The sequence below is a fragment of the Phocoena phocoena genome, chromosome 6 (genome assembly GCF_963924675.1).
Source record: "Phocoena phocoena chromosome 6, mPhoPho1.1, whole genome shotgun sequence".
Lineage (NCBI taxonomy): Eukaryota > Metazoa > Chordata > Mammalia > Artiodactyla > Phocoenidae > Phocoena > Phocoena phocoena.
This window is the reverse complement of record NC_089224.1, coordinates 19,968,925-19,992,151: the sequence shown is the minus strand read 5'-3', so window position 1 is coordinate 19,992,151 and position 23,227 is coordinate 19,968,925. Positions and strand designations below refer to the sequence as shown.

Here is a 23,227-nt window from a genome sequence, read left to right as displayed (position 1 = left end):
GAAAGAAGAGCTGTGACGGATGGAGGAACGTTTCTTTGGCTATAACACGAGGGAAGACTGGTTCGGATACCCGCAGGTGTGCAGGTCTGTGAGGGAAAATGAGGGAGTTCCCAAGTGACAGCATGAGGCAAGGCTGTCAGCTAAAACTGGGTGGAGTGAGACAGAGGGTTAGGGATTCTGGAGAGAAGAAAAAGTGTGAAAGAGCTGGGAAAAGTAGAGGATTGGATTTAAAAAATAAACAAATTAACACTCATAGAATAAAGGGCATCTGAGGTAGGTGTTCATGAGTTGACAGTGACTCCAATGTGCTAGGCTGAACTGGTTTATTAATATTTCATAAGCCAATGTAACTGGAAACAATAATATCTCTCTACCATAAATCATACAAGGACTTTTGTTAGGATCAGAAAGTCAGACCCAAACTTCAATTATTTCTCCCCCTACTTTATCGGGAATACCTGTGACCCGCTTATTTATTAACTGTCCTTTTTAGAAAAGTTTCTAGTTTCCATATCTGGCAATAGGGATAGGACTTCCATGACTGAGAAGGCAGGTTTCAACTTGGAAAGGCAAAAAGAAACCACAGGCAAGGTGAGATCATTTTCTGTAAGATAAGAAATCTGCCTGAAGATGTCACTAGCCTCAATTTTTTTCTCAATTCTAGAGGAATCTTAAAGAACTACTCTTGTGTAGTTAAAACGAAAGTAAACAGAACACTCATACGGTTCACTTCGATTTCACTTGTTTCTTTTTCTTGAAGTAACTTAAAATAAATCAGTGATTTTCTAAAAAGCAGCATGGACTGTATGAGCCCACTGTCATTCTTTTATCCTTACAGATGTGTGGAGATTCTCCAGTGTTTATGCTGGTTATTTCTGGTGGCAGCATGTTGTGTTATTTTTTTTTCATCTTTGTTACCTTCTGTACTGCTGTAGTATTTTACCAATGAGCTTGTATCATTTTTAGAAAAACAAAGTTATGATATTTTAAAACAATGACAAAATGAATGCTCTGGTTTCACACACAGAGACAAATTTGAATGAACTGTGTTTTTGGTTTCTTAGCTGCAATTTAGACAAACTGACTCAAGCCTATTAAATGCACTGAAAACCAAAGAGGTGACATTCAAAATTTTTCACAAGTTGTTTAAATGTTGTGCAGATAAACTTTTGAGTTGGTTGGAAATATGTAAAACTCACCCTTGTAAAGCGTTATGAATTCGTTTGCACTTTTCCTTCAACACTGCAAAAATACCTGAAGGAAACAAATACATTAGTACATTTGGAAGGTTGCATATACTAATCTAAAAATGTTTTTAAAGATCCAGTTCATCAATTTAAAATGCAGCAAATCCTTCTGCCCACTAATAACACACAAATAGACTGCCAGTAACTCCTCTGAAGGTCCCCAACTTTCATCTGTGGCATATACTAGCTGGCACCTGCTCAGCCAACTTTCAGCAAAATCTGGGATGAGGTTTTCCACAACAAAACAATGGCTCTTGTTCTTCTTAAGATACTATAAATTATCTGGCCAAGAACAAAAGGGTACAAATATATTAAATATTTCTGGACCCTAAACAATTTGGGAAAAAACAGACACTGCAGTAATGTTTATGATCTCTTCTTGATATTTTCACTTTCTTTTAAGGAAAATCCACAAACTGAAATATCTGAGGAGACAGGAGTGGCAGGGTATCTGACAAGCAAGCATATGAATGTGCACACAGAAACACTCACTTTTACTGATTCTCTGAATTAAAACCAATGCTGAATCTTTAGAAATTTATAAAATTTAAAATTACAAATGCCAGGCCTGCTTTTCCATTTTCCTTTTAGCTTTTGGTGAGGAGGTGCTATCACAGCCCAAAACCACATTTTAAATTGAGTTGACTGCCCATTAAGCAAGATTTAATAGTTGGTAAACCTGTATGGCCTCAGCACCAATTCATGAATCAAAGGCTGATGAGGAAAACTAGACAACAGTTATAAAATTATAAGTACCAAGAATTAGCATACTTCAGCTAATTTCTCAAAAAACCCTGATAAACTAAAGGATGACTGGCCCAGAGCTAGTCCCTCCTTTTCCTGGCATCTCTGCCCACCAAGGGAGCGAGCTTTGCTTTGGCTCTGGCTTCACCTCCAGAAACACGAGAGAAGCTCTAACCCGAAACCCTGAGGCAGGGACAACTTCTTCACCATCATTTTTCCCATAAATTGCCAGATAATGTAATTCAGAGCCAGAGCTTTGTCTGGGAAATCATTTCCTCCAGCTAATTTCTCCAAAAAGGCAAACCAGCAGCATGGCTAACATGACTTGAAGTATCTTTGACTTCCTGTGTTTAAAGGTTATACCTGGATTTTCTTCCATGATGTTGAGGGCCTCAATTGCAGCAGCAGCTAAGAGGGGAGGTAATGAAGCTGAAAAGCAGTATCCCTGGCCGGAAAGTCGCTGAGAAGAAACACACAAGTTATAAAACATAAACACTTTTTTTTGTCTTTGTTTTTCTTTGGCTAAAAAAACTAAAGTCACCAAATCTCTGCACTCCCTATCAAATAGCATGTACAAATCATGAGGTGGTAAGACCCAGGCATGTACAGAAGTTATGTAACAAAACCAAAACTTTTTTAGGAAGGGAGATAACTTCTAAATGTAAATATTTTGAATGATTCTTTAACAAATCTACTTCTAAATAAAAATTGTGTGACAAACTAAGTTAGAATGAAATTTTGTAATAGCAGTTACATTTTTAGTTGACCAATGGAGCAACAGGTTTCAGTTTTTACTTCTGTTTTTAAAAAGAACCCACCTGATGGTCAATTACGAAAGACCTGCCACAGCAGAAACCCCCAATAGAAGCAAGTGAATTCTCCATGTTGGCACTGATAAGATCAATATCATCAATCTGTCAGAAAAGAGGGACAGCGGGAGTTATTTCTCAATTTAAAGAAAAGGCGGGGGGAAGGCCAATGTCAATCCTAGAGACAAAATTTCAGCACTAATCATGTCAACATCTGGACTCAAACTACCTCCTTGAAAATAAAGGGTAAGTCATACAAAATCAATCGTTAAAAGGACCGATGTTTCATAGCCCACCTCTGAAGATGTCTCACTTTATACTTTTTTGCCATTCCATCATTCATTGACGATTTATTCACAGTGGAAGAGCTAGATAAAAGATGAAATCTAAAGTTGTTTGATACTAAACATATTCAGAGGTACAAGATAATTTCCTTGCTAAAACAGTGGTCTCAGCTGTCCTTCTCCATAGAAGGTACTTGAGAGAAATAAAAAGAAATCTATCAGGGTTTTGAACACTTTGGAGCAAGTACTACATTCCATTTACCTTTTCCACCTTTTCAAAAATGAAATCAATTTATCCAAACATGATGGCAATGGGCCATCATGGGCTCTGACCAAAATGGACCAACTGGGCAGTGGATGAACCTAATGTGCCCACTGGGCTCCTGAGTACCCACTACCTTCTCAACTGCTCAACACTCCTTTGGTCCTCACCTTCTGCTCCAGCCCCCAGCACCAAGTTCCATCCTGCATACAGCAGCCATTCTGTAATTACTCACTGATGGCCATAATAATGACTGGTCAGATCACATCTGGTGTTTTCCCAAGTGTTCCACAGATCCAACAAGGAAACCTGTGCACTATTCTTCTTTTTTTTAACCTTTCATTATGAAATATTTCAAACATATACAAAAGTATGAAGAATCCCCATCACCAGATTCAATAATTATCAACTTATGGACAATCCTGTTCCACGTATAAGCCCCCTACTGCCCTCTTCATTTCTTTGGAGCAAATCTCAGACTTTTTATGTTTTCATCTATAAATATTTCAGTGTGCATTTCTAAAAGATATGTACTCTTTCAAAAACATTACCACACTTAAAAAATGAAAAATTTCTTAATATCAAATACTGAGTGTTCAAGAATCTCTGTCTCACAAAGCTTGTTTTTCACAGTATTTGTTTGAATTAGGGTCCAAATAAGGTTCATACATTCTGCACTCTTACTCAAGCCATTATAAATACTACCTCTGAGACAACTGCTGGAAGCAGTGAGAAAACTAGAACAGTGAAATTAGATAGTGCTTTTTCCTTCTTTAAAATTTTCATGCCTTAAAAATTGCTCTGGTGTAAATTTTACTTGAATTACATTTCCATTTATCTTAAATTCTTCAGTGCATTTTATTGCCAAATGTCAGTTTGTCTTTGAAGAGTATGCTTCAGTCAACTTGGTGTGATATTCATTCTGCTCTACATTTTTCTCTAGGTCTGTATGGGTAGAGGGATGCAAATAATCTAAGGTGAGTTTATGTTTTATAGTTCAACGTTTTAACACAAGTTGCAAAACTTTTATGCACAAGATTTGGAGAAAAGCTTCCTTCACATCAACCACACAGAGGTGGGTAAGGACAGGTTACACAGTGGTGGGTGAGGACAGGTTCTGCAGGTGGGCCCACACTGTTCCTCTCCGAGGCTCTAGGAGCAAAACCCACTAAGAGTGGGGCTAGTTGAGGCTCACTTCCTTTCAGCAAAAGAAACAATGAAAAACTCACTCCAGTTGTCTGGGACCTTGAACGGCTTTGTGAATCCATGCTGGTGGTATTTCTTTTATATATATATATATCACCCCCATACACACAAATAACAACATAGAATTTTAAATATTAGAAAGAACATCTTTTCACTGCTTTGATACTTTCTAAAGGACAACTTAGAGAATTCTTCCTGATTTTAAAGAAAAAATGGAAGGCAAACTTAACTGTTTCTAGAGAAGAAACACTGAAAGCTGGGATCAAATGTTACCATGTAAACAGAACACAAATTCTATGATTAGCCACTGAGTTCCAAGGGAAGATAGGGACCCCGGTCTGGCTGACCCAATCCTCTGTGGGCTCAGTGAAGTGACAGACACCAAAGCTGCACCCTGCACATTGATGAGGAACACTGTCTTGTGCCCATGAAACCTGCCCAGCAGGATGGAACTGCATGGTTACTGTATGAGGGAATGTTCCAAAAAAGGAGAGCTTACATCGATTCCAAAATGTTCAGTGACTCCTCGGCCATGCTCCCCCAGGACTCCAAACGAAAGGCTTTCCTCCAGAAAGATCCTTGCTTTATATTTGTATTTTAACTTAACCTAAGTGGTAAATAAACACAACTTTAAAATACTGAAAATTCATAAAATTCATATTTGTGAATCTGCCTACATGCTAAAATTTATTTGTAACCTCCAAATCGATACTTAGGGCATATGTGCAGGGTGGTGAAAAACTTTGAGTCACCTGAAATGCACCTTCCCAGCTGAGTTAACAGGCTACTGCTTCAGCTTATATTGCAAACAAATGTCCTTTTCACATTCTGTTTACTGCCACATTTTTCGCATTTTGTGCTTTTCTTTGTGATTTTGTTGTTTACAATGGCCCCCAAGCACAGTGCTAAAGTTTGGCCTAGAGTCCCTAAGTGCAAGAAGGCTGTGATGTGCCTTATGGAGAAAATGTGTGTGTTACATAAGCTTCATTCAGGCCTGAGTTATAATACTGCTGGCTGTGAGTTCAATATGAATAAATCAACGATATATATTAAATAAGGTGTCTTTAAACAGAAACACATATAAAACAATGTTATGTATTGAGTGACTGATGAAAATGTTGTGACTAGAGGTTTGCAGAAAACTAACTCTGTATTTGCCCTAGGAGCAAAAGTTCAGTATTTGCAGCAGTTTTATAGAACATAAATACACACACACACACACACACACACACACACACACTTACTTTATAGAACATAACTACCATGAATAATGAAAAATAACTATTTTAGATGCTCTAAAATGATTCAATTTAACTCAGTAATACAGACAGCACAATGCCAATTTTTAAAGAAGGAACTGTTAAGACATTATGAGTACAGACATGTAATCTATCTGTTAAATACTGGTCTGATTATACATAAAAACTCCTAGAGAAATGTTGTAAATATTCTTCCCTCAGAGGCACTGTTCCAATTTAGATTCATTTTTTTAATCCCAAAAAAGTTTTCATTAATATGTTTTTTAATCTTATTTTTCCCCCTTTGCTTTCCGGCTTATAAGAAAGTCCTTTCCCATCTAAGGTTTAGATGCATATTTATCTATATGTTCTTCTAATTATTTCATAAATTTTTTGGTTTATACAATGGGAGGCTGACATATGTACAGATTTTTTCCCCCTAGTGTTTAATTGATTTACCCCTTTATGATATGTATGTGATAAGTTTCACAGCTGAATTAAAATACAGTGATTATCAACCACTAAATTTTTATATATATAACATGAGAAGTTGGGATCTTAAATCTTTCCATGACTCATGTAATCTTCTCTCATGCCAGAATCATAATTTTAGTTATTAAATGTTTAATTAATATGATTTTTTCCACTGAAACTATAGAAATAATGCACAGAAATATATAAGATGGGTTGATGTCTCATATCCTGAGTCTGATAATTTATTTTTTAACCATCAAGATTTTACAGGCTAATCTTGTGAATCAACATCAAACTGGGAGAGGGGTCCTCACTGGGCTTTTAGCTGAATTTTCATTAACAATGAACAAACTCATTTGGGGAGAATTACATCTTTTCAATACTGATTCTTTCCCATCCATTAATATGAGGTATTATATGAGTGAGATAGTTTCTAAAAACTATGTTTTAGAAAATATTTAATAATATTATCACAGTACTGGAACACAAATAGACAAGTAAAACAAAACAGGAATCCTTTCGTCAAACCCTAATTTGTATCCTGTAATTTTACATACTAAGTACTTTAGGTACTTGATCTGTTCCTACACTTCACATTTTGTTTCATTGGCTATATATTTGCCCATCAGTACTGCTTTATTATTGTACCCCTGTAACATACAGTTCTAGTATCTTGTGGCTGACTAACTCCCCTACATTATTCTATCAGTCTTTGACACTCACAAAAGGAAGGAGCGGAAAACAAATCATCTCTTTTACTGACATTTAGGATGTATCTAGATTTCCTCAAGAAATAGTGAAAAACTAAAAAAATAAGATATGAAACCTTTATTTTGAATCCCTACTCAATTGATGGACTCATAGATTCAGATTTTAATGGTCAAATGCAATGGTGGTTTATTACAGGAAAACCAGTGTAATACATCATATTAATAGAATGAAGGATAACCACATGATTAACTCAGCTGAGGCAGAAAAAGCATCTGACAAACCCCAAATCGCTCATGAGACAAGCATTCAACAAATAAGAAATAGGAGGGAACTTCCTCAACTTGATAAAGGGCATTTATGGAAAACCCACAGCTAAAATCATACTCAATGGTGATGGCCTGAAAGCTTTCCCCTTAAAGAGCAGGAATGACACAAGGACACTCACTCTTGTCACTTCTAGTCAGCACTGTACTGGAAGTTCTAGCCAGAGCAATCAGGCAAGAAAAAAAAAGGAAAGCATCCATCCTTGGAAAGGAAGAAGCAAAACTAGCTCTATTCACAGATGACATGATCTTATATACAGAATACGATCCACAAAAATACTGTTTCAGCTAATAAACAAGTTCAGCAAAAGTTGAACAATGCAAGATCAATACACAAAAGTCATCTGTATTTCTATAATTAGTAGTGAACAATCCAAAAAGGAAATTAAGAAAACAATTCCATCTATAATAGCATAAAAAAGAATAAAATACTTAGGAATAAATTTAACCAAAGAGGGGCTTCCCTAGTGGCGCAGTGGTTGAGAATCTGCCTGCTAATGTAGGGGACACGGGTTCGAGCCCTGGTCTGGGAGGATCCCATATGCTGCGGAGCAACTAGGCCCGTGAGCCACAACTACTGAGCCTGCGCATCTGGAACCTGTACTCTGCAACAAGAGAGGCTGCGATAGTGAGAGGCCCGCGCACCACGATGAAGAGTGGCCCCCGCTTGCCGCAACTAGAGAAAGCCCTCACACAGGAGCGAATACACAACACAGCAAAAATAAATAAATTAATAAACTCCTACCCCCAACATCTTCTTAAAAAAAAAAAAAGTAACCAAAGAGGTACAAGACTTTACAGTAAAAACCACAAACAATACTGAAAGAAATTGAAGAAAATTGAAATAAATGGAAATACATTCCCTGTTCATCAATGATAAGACTTAGTATCATTACAACGGCAATACTTCCCAGAGTAATCTAAATATTCACTACAATCCCTATAAAAAATCTCAATGTCATTTTTTACAAAAATGGAAAAGCTGATCCTAACATTCAAATGGAATTTCAAGGGATGCCAAATAACCAAAACAATCTTGAAAAAGAACAAAAATGGAGAACTCACGTCTTGATTTCAAAGTTTACCACAAAGCTACATGAATTAAGTAATTAAGCATGGTACTGGCATAAGGCTAGACATATAGACAAATGGAATATAACTGAGAGTCCAGAAATAAACCCATATACCTACAGTCAATTGACTTCGGCAAGGGTGCCAAGGCCATTCAATGGGAAAACAATAGTTTCTTCAACAAATGGTACAGGGACAAATGGATAACCACATGCAAAAGAATGAAGCTGAATCCCTCTCTCACAGAATATACAAAAAGTAAGTCAAAGTGGATCAAAGACTTAAAATAAGAGCTAAAACTATAAAAATCTCAGAAGAAAACACAGGGGTGTATCTTCATACCCTGCAATGTATTTCTTAGATATGACACTAAAAGCACAAGCAACAACAAAAAACTAGATAAATTGGACTTTGCCAAAATTAAAAACTTTTGTGCATCAAAGGACACTATCAAAGAAATGAAAAGACAACCTATAGAATGAGAGAAAATATTTGCAAATCACGTACCTGGTAAGGGTCTAGTACCCAGAATACATAAAGAACTTTACAAAAAGACAACCCAGTTTAAAAATGGGCAAAGGACTTCTACAAACATTTCTCCAAAGATATACAAATGGCCAACACAAGAAAAGTGGCTCAACACTATTAGTCATTCATGAAATGCAAATCAGAAATGCAAATATACTTCACACCCACTAGAATGGCAAAAATTAAAATAAAAAAAAAAGTATACATTGGTAAGGATGTGGAGAAACTGAAACCCTCCTCCATTGCTGGTGGGAATGTAAAATGGTACAAGCCACTGTGGAAAACAGTATGGCAGTTCCTCAATAAGTTAAAAATAGAATTACCACATGATCCAGCAATTACATTGCTAGGCACATACACGAAAGAGTTGAAAACAGGGATTCAAACAAATACTTGTACATGAATGTTCACAGCAGCACTATTCACAAATGCCAAAAGGTGAAGCAATCCAAATATCTGTTAACAAAAAAACCAAAATGTGATATACCCACACAATGGAATATTACTTAGCTTTAAAAAGGAATGAAGCGAAGAGTAGCCCCTGCTTGCCAAAACTAGAGAAAGCCCGCACACAGCAACGAAGACCCAATGCCGCCAAAAATAAATAAATTAAAAGAAAAAAAGAAAAAAAAAGAGGAATGAAGTACTGATAAATGATGCCACAAATTGGATAAATGATGAAAACATTATAAGTGAGTGAAGCCACAGTCATATATTATATGATTCCATTTATCAGATATACCCAGAATAGGTAAATCCATATAGACAGAAAGCAGACTAGTGGGGGCTAGGGGCAAGGAAAAATGCGGAGTGATTGCTTAATGGGTACTGGGTCTTCTCTGGGAGTGACAAAAAGGTTTTACAACTATCTAGTTGATGAGTGCACAACACTGCGCACGTACTAAATGCCACTGAACTCTACACTCTAAAATGGCTAGTTTTATGTTATGTGAATTTCACCTAAAAAAAAAAAATCTCAACAGTCATGGTTTCTAAAGACAGTGTACTGTATCCCCTTTTAAAAAGCTGAGTTTTAAAAAGTACATATTATATGATTTCATTTATATGAAATCCTACAAAATGCAAACCTACAGGAACAGAAAGCAAGTCAACAGTGGCTTGCAGCCAGGAATGGGGTACTGATTACAAAGGGGCATGAGAGACTCTGGAGTGACAGAAATGTTCTATATCTTGACTGTGGTGGTGGTGGTGATAGGGGAGTATACATCTGTCAAAACTTATCAAACTGTACACTTAAAGTGAGTATATTTTATTATGTGTCAATTATACCTCAATAAAGTTGGTTTTATAAAACTCAGTCTTGGGCTTCCCTGGTGGCGCAGTGGTTGGGAGTCCGCCTGCCGATGTAGGGGACACGGGTTCGTGCCCCAGTCCGGGAGGATCCCGCATGCCACGGAGCGGCTGGGCCCGTGGGCCGTGGCTGCTGGGCCTGCGCGTCTGGAGCCTGTGCTCTGTGGCGGCAGAGGCCACAGCGGTGAGAAGCCCGCGTACCGCAAAAAAACCCAAAAAAAAACAAAAACAAAAAAAACTGTCTTGATTACTCTTTAAAGGTCAGGGTTGGCATTTAACGTTAACCTACTTCCCTAGTATGATCAGAATTTACTTATGATACCTATTAAGCAAAGCAATGCAGACATTATACATTAAAAATGGTCATAAAAAAAGGCCTAAATGCCAAATAGTCTGAATACTAAAATAATAAATAAACATGGTTGCTCACCAATTCTGGAAGAGGGCAAATAGTTCCAGTATTCATATACAACCCTTCGACTACAATGAAACGTCGAGTTACACGAGCCTTGCGAGGATTCTTTAAAAGAAAAAAAAAAATAGATGTTTTAAATTTCAGTAACTCCAAATACAAAATCTGTTATGTGCTCTCTAGCACTTTCACCCTACAAGATTTATTCACCAAGATAAATCAACAAATAGATAGTCAAACTAAATTAATTTCAAGCTCAAGGTTTGAGATCCTGTTATTTTGAGATGAAAAACAGTGCTTTCTTCTCTCAGACATGTTTTCAGGTCACACAGTCAACTAGGAGGCCTCACACACAAATACAAACTGTTTAGACACGGAGAATACTAAAACACAAACAAAACCCTCCAAGCCCAGAATGACTGGGAAGGGACCCAAGGGAACTTTCTGGGGGAGATGGGGATGTTTCATGTCATGATGGGGGCCATGATACCTGGGCTACACGGGTATAACCACTGGTCAAAACTGTATAACTAGGACTAATGTATTTCAATGTCTGTAAATTTTACCTAAAATAAAAAGAACTCTAATGATGATGACAATCATCATCATCACAGAGATTGAGTGGGGAGTTAGGCGAAGGTTCAGATGATACAAGAATGGCAGAATATTGAAAACAAAGTCAGGAGAAGGGTACAGGGGGCTTCACTATACTATTGTCTCCTTTGAATGTGCCAGAAATTTTCCTAATAAAAAGTTAAAAAACAGACAAACCCTGATCTCCCTTATTTACCAAAAAACAGATGAAACCCTTTTCCTTCCTTACTCCTCACTACTGGTTCAAGTAAAACTGGACCATGACCTCACCCAGTGACGTCTGAAGGTGGTGCAGTGGAGGGACTCTTTCAAGTAACACACACCTTCCCACAACACACTGATGTTGTATCACTAATAAACCACTCCCACTGCTGAATTTGTAGATGTTTCAGGTACACTGCACTGAAAAAATTCCACAGAGTTTGCCGCCACCTTTCTACTCAAAGGTTTCTTGCCTCTAAGCTTCTAATGAACAACTAGAAACTCAAATATTAGAGCTATTCTTTAAGGGGTATTTTAGAACCCACAGCTGTATGTAATGCTCAGAAAAGTGTCGGCTGAAGCATGCAAAAGTTTACATCATTCTTGGTCATCTTTACTCTGTCACTAACTCAGACCTGAAGGCTGTGGGTCTGCTGGGAGGTCACAGCTGAGGACATGGGGGCATCCCGCCTCTCCCTGCCTTTAAAAAACTAAGTATCTTTCTTATGATCTTAAAATACTCAATAAAGGAATATTTTATTTTTGGAATATTCTTGGGAAATGGAAAAGTACAAAAAAGAATTTAACAAATGAGCTCGTTACACCACACACTGGTAACTTTTTCTTGTAACTACATATCTTTGTGAATTACCTTGTTCAAATCGGGGTTCTACTGCAATCGTTCTAGGACGTGAGGTTTTAAAATATTATGTTGTGAACATTTTCACATTATTTAATATTATTTAAACCATGATTTTAATGGAGATTTAATATTCCACCTTGTAGATATACCGTAAATTATTTAACTACTCCCACAGTGTTGGATTTAGGTTGTTTCCCTCATTTTGTTTTTTTACATCACGTGAATACCCTTCGATCTTTGACACCACTTCTGATTCTCTTCTAAAGATAGCACTCCAGAGGGTATGGATATTTAAGAATCCCAGAGTATACCTGCCCATTTACCCTCTAGAAAGGCTGTGCCAACTGAAGCTCTCCTCAGAGTTTTTGGAAGGCCCTTTGTATCCTCACATACATCAGTGTGGCACTGATTATTACCATAAAAAGTCTTCCCTAATTGGACAGGCAAAACCTCTTACCCTAATTTCTGTAATTGTTAGTGAGGTCAGACTATTTTCTATTTGCTCAGTTATCTGCATTTCTTCTATGAACTGCTGTTTTTATCAACTTTTTTTTTTTTTTTAAGAAGGATTAATAGGGGATAAGAGAACTCTATAAGAAAAGGAATGAAAAAACATATGAACCCCATTAGTTGGGAAACTGACAAAAAGAGTTTGATCCAAACTCAGATTATTTAACTTACTTTCAAAGGAAATATAAGCATCTAAGTACAAAATATTTAAAAATTTAACATTTATTATTTTTGTGAAAACAAAATTAAAAAAGAATTATTTCTAAAAACCAAAATGTAAAGTAATTTAGAAAGCCTACTCTTGGCAGGAATATGTGGTATAAATTAATTAGTAAAAAGGTAAAAACTATAAAATGGAAATAAATTTTAAGATAACTTTATTTCTTGTTATTCATTAAAAAAAAGTCCCACAGATTATAAATCTTACACAACACACACACAGAACTTGAATATGTTGTCTTCCAAATTTGTACAATGCTAACTTGGCAAAATAACTCTACAGCAGACTGGTTCATTGGTCACACTTTCTAAGGCAGTGTTTTTCAATACAGTAGCATTCCATTACTGAATCAGAAAAGGGACATCTTTTTACAATCTGTAGAAAAAATTCATCGGTGGAATGGTCTCAATTTTAAGATTTTCCCTATAAATTTTTCTAAATTGTATAATTATAAAACACTGTCTATAGCACACTCAGCATAAAATAGCATAAGTCTATACATATTCATCACAAGAATGTGTATAATCATGAAGTGCTGCTCTTAGGCTATCACCTCAACAAAGATGATAGAATCCAAAAGGAATAATGCAAATATCTGGAAAAATGGAAATTAACACAAAATTAAGGATGTGATGACCATTTTCATCAGTTACTCTAGTAACGGACGAGTTACACTGGGAAAGTCCACTTGAAAGTGGTGTTTGAGACAAAGGATGTGGTGAATGGGTTCCCAGTACAATCCACACAGAGTGGTTCCTGATGGAGAACCACAGACCACAGAACTACGTTCTCTGATCATGTTGTCAGGGGCAAATAAATGCTAATTCTAACAGTGATGCTTTGAACACGATTCCTCTGTTCCACTCTCTATCAGAACAACAAGGAGCAAGTTCCACCTGCCTAATTTCCTCCCTGTTCCAAGGGACGACACAGGTGCTTGAGAAGAAGTGTAAATAGGTTGCAAGGTAGAAGGAAACCATGCTTGAGGCAGCTGCTTCCCACAGGGAGCAGCTGAGCTGCTCAGAGATCTGGGATGAGGTTGGGGTAGGGAGAAAGAGTCTTCACTTTGTTCATAAATTCATAAATTAAGATCTGCCGCCATGGTGTCTTCCGGTGAATTGATACATGATTTATTCTAATATGAATAAGCCTATTTTGAATTCACTAGATACATCTTGTTAATGCCCTAATGAGTTCTGTTGTTACTTCTGTAGAGTTGAGTGTACATCCCTCCACCCCCCAAATGCATGCTATTTTTCTTTTTCTCTTTTAGAAAGCTGTCTAGAGAACCTTCCCTCAAATTTGCCATATATAACTATGGCAATGATGAGGCAATTACTACCAGGCTTGACTCTCTAATCTGAGGTACATTTAATAAGTAGAAACACCCTTATTTAATGTCCAAATGTGATCCACAAGCAAGTTTTCATGACAAATTACCATTTCACTTATAATTTAGATGGTTAGAAAGTACAAAAGAACTTCGTAATTTTCTTCAAAAGAATACCTTTTTAAATTTTTATTTTATTTTATTTTATTTTATTTTAATTTTTTATTTTTTTAAGAATCATACCTTTTGATCTTCAATTTCTTGTTCCTTCAATAGTCGATCCAGGTCATCCATATCATTATGGTTAAACAGCTTAATGTCACTACGTGATGCCTGTAATCCCTTCTGAATAGCAAAGCAGGCAGCTTTATCTCTGCAAGGAAGAGAGACCCACCAAACTGGGGTTTAAAGGGTCTTGTCAACATTCTCAGAAAAGGAATGCTTGCTTTTGTAAGTTGACCAACATACACTTGTTAAACTGAACATGGCAAATAAATAAAACATGTTTGAACTTTAATACATTATTGTTTGCACTTCACTCTGCAAGCCTTTCCACATAACTACCATACTGATTCTGTTCCAGGAAGCAAACTCTTGCCATATTTTGACATCTGAGAAATCAGCATGCATCTTACTATATGGATGGCATATTATTCAAAGTACTCTTCTCTTTCTGAAAAATAAATGAAATACTGGTGTATCTCACCATCAGTGGCATCTCTGATTTGACTGGCCACCACTTGCCATCAAAAGGAATACTGGGTTACTGACTCTACATAACCCAGAGGAGAACTCTGAGTCATGCAGATTAATCTTCAGTAAGATCTCCTAAATTGAGTTAATGGGGGGCAGGATATATTTCTTAAATTAAGTGTATTATTTAAAAGTACATGCAACACTTCTACTTCTGAGAAAACAGACGTATTTTCCCTATTTTTCTCACTGGGTACAACCAAAAATCCTGGACATCATATATAAGACAAACATAAGATGATGCTGAAAAATGGAGAGAAAAGGCAGACCAGCGAGGGACCTGAGAAATGACATGAAACAAGTTCCTGGATTTTCCTAACTTGGAGCTGATGCAGCTGGCAAACTGGAAATGCCAACAGGCAGAGACAGAAAAGCTCTGACGAAAGTCTGCTCTCTGTAGCCAAAGGGACAGGAAAGGGGGCAGCCCGGCAAATGTCTCTACTGCAGCCAAACCACAGAAAAACCTGGGCCTGTCCCCTCCACACTAGCAAAGGCTGAGAGGGAGGCCCAGACTCTAACCGTCACAAGGCCATAACAAGGCTCCCCAGTACCCCTGTGGGCGCTGTCAGAGAAGGGAGCCAGAACTTGTATCTCTGCTGGGTAGTAACAAGTGGCTCCCACTGTGGTGTTAGTGAAGACCGTGTGGAGAGACCTAACTTCCAATCCCCTGCAGGGAGAGACACTCTCCCCTGCCTATGCTTAGGCTGTGTCAGGGGAGGCTCAGAGAAGAGTAGGACTCTCACCAACAACCAGAAGAAATGAAAATAACCCCACCTCAGTGTCAATGGAGGCCCCGTGGGGACCCTGGACTTGTACTTCCACCTGACAGTAATGAGGCAGCAGTGCCCCCCTGCCCTTGTTGGAAGACTGTCAGAGAAAGCCAATTAAAACAGAAAGTTTAAATAAAGCATAAACTATAACAGCATAATATGAAACTGTTCATGTTTCACTTGTCATACCAAGAACCAGAAAACATCATACAATGAAAAAACAAACAAACAAACAAAAAAAACAATCAACAAATGCCAGTACTGAGATGACAGAGCTGTCAGGATGATCTGATAATGACTTTAAAACAGTCATGATAAAAATGTTTCATGAGTAATTATGAACATGCTTGAAACAAATGAAAAAACAGGAAGCTGCAGCAGAGAAAAGGAAGATACAAAGAAGAATCCTGTGGGGATATTAGAACTAAAAAGCAAAATAGTCAAAAGAAAAAGCATAGTGGATGAATTCAGCAGCAGAATGGAGAGGAAAGATTCAGTGAGCTGAAAGATGTAACAGCAGAAATCAAGTCAATGTAAATCGCAGAGAGAAAGTAGACTAGAAAGAAAAGAACAGTCTCAGGGACCTGTGAGACTACAATGAAATATGCAGCATTCAAGTCTGTGGAGTTCTAAAGAAGAGAATGAGGGCGGGACTAAAAAGGTACTTAAAGAAATAATGGCTGAAAACCTATAGATTAAAGAATAGGCTTAAAACTATAGATTAAAGAAGTTGAGCAAAATTCTTGCAGGTAAACCCAAATAAATAAATGCCAATACAATTATAGTCAAACTTCTGAAAACTAATGACAAAGAAAAAAATCTTGAAATCAGCACAAGAAAAATGACACCTTACTTGTAAGAGAAAAGCAATTTGAGTGACAGTAGATTTCTCATAAACCATTAACAACAACAACAACAAAAAACAAGAAACCATTAACACCAGAAAAGTGTCCCAATGTATTTCAAATGCTGAAAAAAAAGACATAGCAACCAAGAATCCAAAACTAGCAAAAATATCCTTTAGGAATGAGGGGGAGAAGACATTCTCAGTTGAAAAAAAACTAAGAGACTCTGTCCCAAGCTGACTTCCCCTAAAGGAATGGCTAGAGAAAGCTCTCCACATAGAAAAAATAAATAAATAAAAGAATCTTAGATTATCAGGAAGGAAGAAAGAACACTGTAAAGAGTATGAACAAACACACTAGGCTTTTCTTCCCTTCTTGAGGTTTCTAAGTTATTCTGGATGGTTGAAATAAAAATTATAACACTCTCTGATGTGGTTCTCAAAGGGTTTACAGGAAATACTTAAAACAACTGTATTATAAATAAGGAGAGTAAGGGGATGTAAAGGAAGATAAAAGATTCTATAACTGAACTGGTAAAATAACACCCGTAGAATGTGATAACTTATGCATACATATAACATCATACTTAGAGCAATGACTAAAAATCTATACAAAGAGAAGCACTCAAAAACAAATAAATAAAATAAATGAGATAAATAAAAACGGAACTCCAAAACTCATTCAATTAACCCTGAGAAAGGCAAGAAAAAGAGAAAAGAAAACAAAAAATAGAGAGAACAAATAAGAAACAAAAAATAAAAATTGGGAGATTTAAGATACCATATATCAATAATTACATTAAATGTAAATGGCTAAAATATACAATTTAAAGACAGGGAGTGGCAGATTGGATTAAACATGCTGTCTATAAGAAATTCACTTCAAATGTAATGAGATGGGTAGTAAGGGAATGTGTGTGTGTGTGTATACATGTAGTTATATATATATAGTTATATGCCATATATATGTATGTATGTTATATACAATAATATAGGTAGTAAGGGTATACATATATATTACATACAATAAACACACCATGCAAACATTCAAAAGGGAAAGCAGAGTGCCTATGTTAAAATCTGATAAAGTAGACTTTGGAACAAAGAAAATTACCAGAGACACAGAAGGATGTTATATAATGATAAAAAGAATCAACTAACCAAGAAAACTTATCCTAAATATGCACCAAATAACAGAGCTACAAAAGACACAAAAACTAATAAAAGTGAAACAAGAAATTGACAAATTACAACAACTGACAGAACTACCAAACAGAAAATCAGCAAGGATATAAAAGAACTCAATAACACCATCAACTAGAAAGATCTAATTGTCATTTATAGAACACTCCATTCAGCAGAATATTTTTTTTTCTATTTTATGATAATGACAAAAAAAATTTTTTTTCTCAAAAGGTAAATAAAGTTTCATATGTAAATTGCTTTTAGTCTCACTAAAACTTTTATATAAGTATACCTTAGGAAGTCGACATGTAAAACTAGCGCTCTCTCTTAGTGGATTAAAGAATAGAAGTGGCAAATGAATGTTCTGTATGTTTTTTTTGGTTTTTAATTTGCATATCAGTGACTTTTAAAAAATAATGTTCAGTGTAACATTTGATCATCGAATACTATAATATGAAAAACAGAAATGTATAAAGAAGGAAATTAATCACATGTGTCCTATCATGGAGTGATACCTTCTCACTGGCATCCTCATGTGGCCTTTTCTCTGCATTTACCAGAATATTCTTTTTTAAGTGACTATGGAACATATTCCAAGATAGATCACATCATGAGCCATAAAACAAACTGTAACAAATTAAAAATTTCCAAATGCCTGGAAACTAAACAACACACTTCTACATAACTCATGGGTCAAAGAGAAAGTCTAAAGAGAAATAAAATACAAAAATGAACTAAACTAAAATGAAAATAAACACATCAAAATTTGTGGAACACAACTATAGCAGTGATGACAGGGAAATTTACAGCACTACTACATTAGACATGAGGAAAAGTCTCAAATCAGTAATTGAAGTTCTCACCTCAAGAATCTAGACAGAGGAAACTAAACTGCAAATGAGCAGAAGGCAGGAAATAATACCAGAAATCAGTAGAAATGAAAACAAAAATACAATGTAGAAAAATCTATGAAACAAGGAGCTGATTCTTTGAAAAGATCAATAAAATTGACAAGTCTCTAGCAAAAATGACAAAAAAAGAGTAGACAGAAATTACCAGTTAGGAAGGAAACAGGGATCTGCAGACATTAGAAGGAAAATAAGGGACTATCACAAACAATGCTACACATACAAATTTGACGATTTAGAAGAAATGGACCAACTCCTTGAAAAACACAAACTACCTCAACTCACTCAATATTTGAATAGCCTTACAAGTATTAAGGAAATTAAATTCATAGTTAAAATACTTCCAAAAAAACCCCCCAAAAACTCCAGGTCCAGCTGTTTTTACTGGAGAATTCTACCAAACATTTAAAGAACTAACAACAGTTTTATACAGTTTCTCCAGAATATAAGAGGGAACACTTTCAAATTGACTTTATGAAGTATTACCCTGATGCCAAGACCAAAGTCTAAAAACAGTAAGTATGGTAGCATCAGGGAAACACAGACTAAAACTACAATGAGATATCTGTACACACCTATCAGAATGGCTTAAAAAAAAAAAAAAAGTGACAACACCAAATGCTCCTGAGGATGTTGGAGAAACTAGATCACTTATACACTGTTGATGGAAATGTAAAATAATACAGCCACTCTGGAAAAGTTTAGCAATTTCTTAAAAAACTCAATGCACAATACTTTATGACCAGCAACTGCATTCCTTGGCATATATCCCAAAGAAATGAAAACTTATGTACACAGAAAAACCTATACAGGAATATTTACAGCACCTTTATTTGTAATAGCCCCAAACTAGAAACAACTCTGATATCCTTAATAGGTGAATGGTTCAACAAACTGTGGTGTATCCATACCATGGAATATGACTCAGCAATCAAAAGGCACAAACTCTTGATTCACATAACAACCCTGGAGAATCTCCAAATAATTAATGCTGAATGAGAAAAGCCAATCCTCAAATGTTTTACCTACTGTATGATTACATTTGTACAACAATCTTGAAATGATGAAATTATAGAAATGGAGAATAGATTAGTGGCTGCCAGGGGTTAAAGAGTGGGTAGAGTAGAAGGGATATGGGTGTGGCAACAAGAGGGATTATCTTGACTTCATCAATGTCAACAGCCCACTTTTGAAACTGTATTACACTTTTGCAAGAGGTGACCATTGGGGAAGACTGGGTAAAGGGCACATAAAAATCTCTGTATTATTTCTTACAAGTGTATGTGAATCCATGATTATCTCAATATAAAACATTTCATTAGAAAAGGGTACACAAAGTAACATAAAAAAGACAGAGTGACAAGGAAAGACTTACGTATATAAACAACCATTGTTCTGAGACCTACTGGCAAAGCATTATCACTGTTTACTACAAAAGAAAGAAAATAAAACATCGAACATAGAGTCTATGCCTAATGAATTTATCAAAAACAATTTATCAAATAATTTACTAAACACCATTTTTACCTCTAGCGTTCCTACTTTCAAATGAATTTCAGGTGGAATATTTAAAATTATGTATAAGGGAATAATTAAGTTGTCTAATGGCTCACTAGAAACTGAAGTTCTAAGACACCAGGCATAAGATTTGAAAGTGAGTTTAGACTAGGTTTCCTAGCAGTGAAAACCAAAAGGACAATATAGTATTTATTATCTGACAAAGGAAGCATACAAGTTCAACTGTAACTATAAACTTTTTCTGGACTTTAAACTCAAAAAGGAATTTATGGTGGGGGCTTGTATAAAGCGACATTGGCTGACACTGTATTGTAGTTGTCTGCAACTATGCTTTATTAAAAAACTAGAATCACTGTTTAAATCACTGGCTCTCAAATTTGTGATGAGTCTTTATTATTATTGATTTTTTAAACTATGTGCAAGAAATTAATAGAAACATTCATTTTCATGGTCACATGGGGAAACAATTCTACTCAGGCCCAGGCCATGTGCTGGAGTGCTCCCAGGTAACTGTCACAGGGCTGTGGGGAAGAATGGGACACAAGCGCGTTGAAAACCCCCAGGAAGAGCCAGTCCTGCAGCGTGTGCTTGAGCTTGTTGCACTACAGGTGCTCCGACAGGGAGTGAGAAGCAGCAGGATGGTACAGGGACTGAGGTAAGCCGGGCTCTGAAGTCCAGTCACTTGGACCCCTCTTCTGAGCTCCAGCCTCCATTCATTCTCTTACTGAAGGTATTTATTGAGTACCACTAAATGGCACATGCTATCCTAGGCAATGGGCTGGTATAAACTGTCGAATGTGCTATAAAAGAGTACAGTGAGTGTGAGGCAAGATGAGCCAAGAGCAGAGGGTACGGGTGCACATGAGCACACATGCCCACACCTACATATATAAGTTAAGGGAGGCTTGAGAACCTGATTTTGACAGGCATGTAAGTGCTACATGGTCACAGATTCACAGGGATACCAAACTCCTCTGGCTGTAAAATCTTCTCCACATGCAGCAAGGGGTCTTGACCTGGTCTGAGAGCTTGGGGAAGGCTTTCCTGCAGAGGTGGTATATGTGCAGGATGAGCAGAAATTAAGTAGGAGATGAGAGGAGGAACGATGTTCTAGGCATAGGGACTCAGGGTCTTAGCACGTGCAAAGGCCTTGAGAGGAAACTAGCACATAAGGCTGGTAAGGCTACACAGCATGACCACCTAAGGGAAAATGGTAGAAAATGGGTCTAAAACAGCAGTCTAGAATGTACAAGATCATAATAAGAACTTGGATATTTATTTTAGGAACAATGGAAGCTCTTAAATGGAGTGTCTGGATATGGTGTCAAAAAGGAAAAGAGGAAACAAAAGTCACTCTGAGACCTAAATTAAGAGAGTCATTTAATAGTCCAATCAAAAGATAACAGAGGCTCGGGCTAGTGGCAGGTGCTTCTGATGGGTATAACCAGCTGCCTGGGCTATGCCAGCCCTCACTCTACTCCTCTCTGCTCTTCCCCTCCACAGTAAAAAGCAACACCATACATCTAGTGCACATGTATGCAAGTGTGTAGATTTGTTCCTGGAAAGTTAAGGAAGTCTGCAACTCCTGACTTCTATATTCTTAACAAGCCATGAAGCAAGATCAGCAGAGACCAAGAGTCGCAGCAGGGGTGCTGAGAAGTGGAGTGACTTTATCAGGTAGTGTGAGTGACTATGTGGGTTATGACCATGGACTCACAAGGACACCACACTGTCACAGAGCTGCACAGGGAAAGCAGACGGCTGGCCCCCTCCTACATAAATTTGGCCTTCTCAACATCAATAAATAAAATCATAATGGCAGATAACAAAGCACCGACACCTTAAGGCATCCTTCCAGTGGAGGTCTCACTAATTCTGCAGAACTACTTGGCTGGGTGACTATATATTTCTTTAAAAAATGAAAAAAAAAAAGTCAATGTTATTTTAGGCAGATGACCTCTAACAAAGGAATTCTCTAGGAGGGCCAATATTATTTCCAAAGGAATTCTGGTAAGAAATGTCAGTAAAGATTACTTACACAAACACAATGTCCCCTCTCTTAGAGTAAGCAGGAATAGCACTGGCTATGGTAGCAAACCCATATGAGTATATAATGGCTTCTTCTGTCTTCATAAATTTTGCCAGGCGGTCTTCCAAATCCAAGTGCACATCTAGTTCAAGAGTAAAAAGTTAAATGGTTAAACTATCTTATAATTCTTTTTCTTTGACTAAAGAATAAATAAAATAACATAAGCAGTTTAGTTGTTAATACTGTCTAAGATAATTCTGGGCCAAAACTATTTCTATACTCTGTGAACTGAATCAGCTACTCATTTGTCTATAAATATGTGACTGGGACAGCTCTGACTCTAGGTTTTGCTTTTATATCACTCTAGCAATAAGAATTCAAGGTCCAGTGACCTTGTCTGCTTTAACTTCCCTCAACCAAAAATGCCAAGACTTTACCAATGTAAGACATTAATTTATTAACACCTTTTTGCATTTTAGTAGAAGTGACCAAACCAGGCACTAAGACAACTGTCAACCAGCTTTTAAAAGGAAAAGAAAGAAAAAAGAAAAGTAGTTAAGTTAAAAAGAACCCCACATACTCTGCATCAAGGAATTTTTTCAGTTGTGATGGTCACTCCTCTAACAGTTTGTGTCAGCACTTAGTTGTGGCACCTGCCATCACTCTGCAGGACTGAGTTTCTGTCTGAATTTCTTTTTAAGTGTACTGGTGAATTCAAACGTATAGTACAAAGAGAAATATGGTCCTTTTATGGAAGCAGCTTAAGAAGAATGTTGATGTAATTATAGGGATAAACTGTAATTATTAAACTGGTATTTTTTTTTCTCTCTTACCTCATGGTTCCATATAGCCTTTCACCTTCCCAGGCTAAGCCAAGAGGCTTCACACCCTGGGATGGAGGGACCAAAGATGTCTAAAATAAATAGTGTACCAGCTGGCTGTGAACTGGAAAACTTCAAAGTGTCTGAAAATGAGGCATTACCCAAGAGAGAGAAAAAATTTTTAAACCTTCTTTAGTTCTTCTAACTACAGCAGGACCCAAGTTTGGAGAACAAGATCAGAGTTTTACCACATGCTCTGCGCAAAGAGAACTCAGAAGTTG

At 36.8% G+C, this 23,227-nt stretch overlaps 1 protein-coding gene across 1 annotated transcript in view; it reads right to left on the bottom strand.

Moving 5' to 3' along the window:
- The window catches only part of SPTLC1 (serine palmitoyltransferase long chain base subunit 1), a 73,687-nt gene that overhangs the window by 8,115 nt on the left and 42,345 nt on the right, over window positions 1-23,227 (bottom strand). The window contains exons 6-12 of the mRNA XM_065879191.1: window positions 22,135-22,267; window positions 14,362-14,491; window positions 10,639-10,728; window positions 5,052-5,159; window positions 2,810-2,905; window positions 2,355-2,451; window positions 1,200-1,254 (exon numbers count right to left, since the gene is read on the bottom strand). Of these exons, the coding sequence (XP_065735263.1) occupies window positions 1,200-1,254; window positions 2,355-2,451; window positions 2,810-2,905; window positions 5,052-5,159; window positions 10,639-10,728; window positions 14,362-14,491; window positions 22,135-22,267 (709 nt within the window). The remainder of the gene's footprint in view (window positions 1-1,199; window positions 1,255-2,354; window positions 2,452-2,809; window positions 2,906-5,051; window positions 5,160-10,638; window positions 10,729-14,361; window positions 14,492-22,134; window positions 22,268-23,227) is intronic.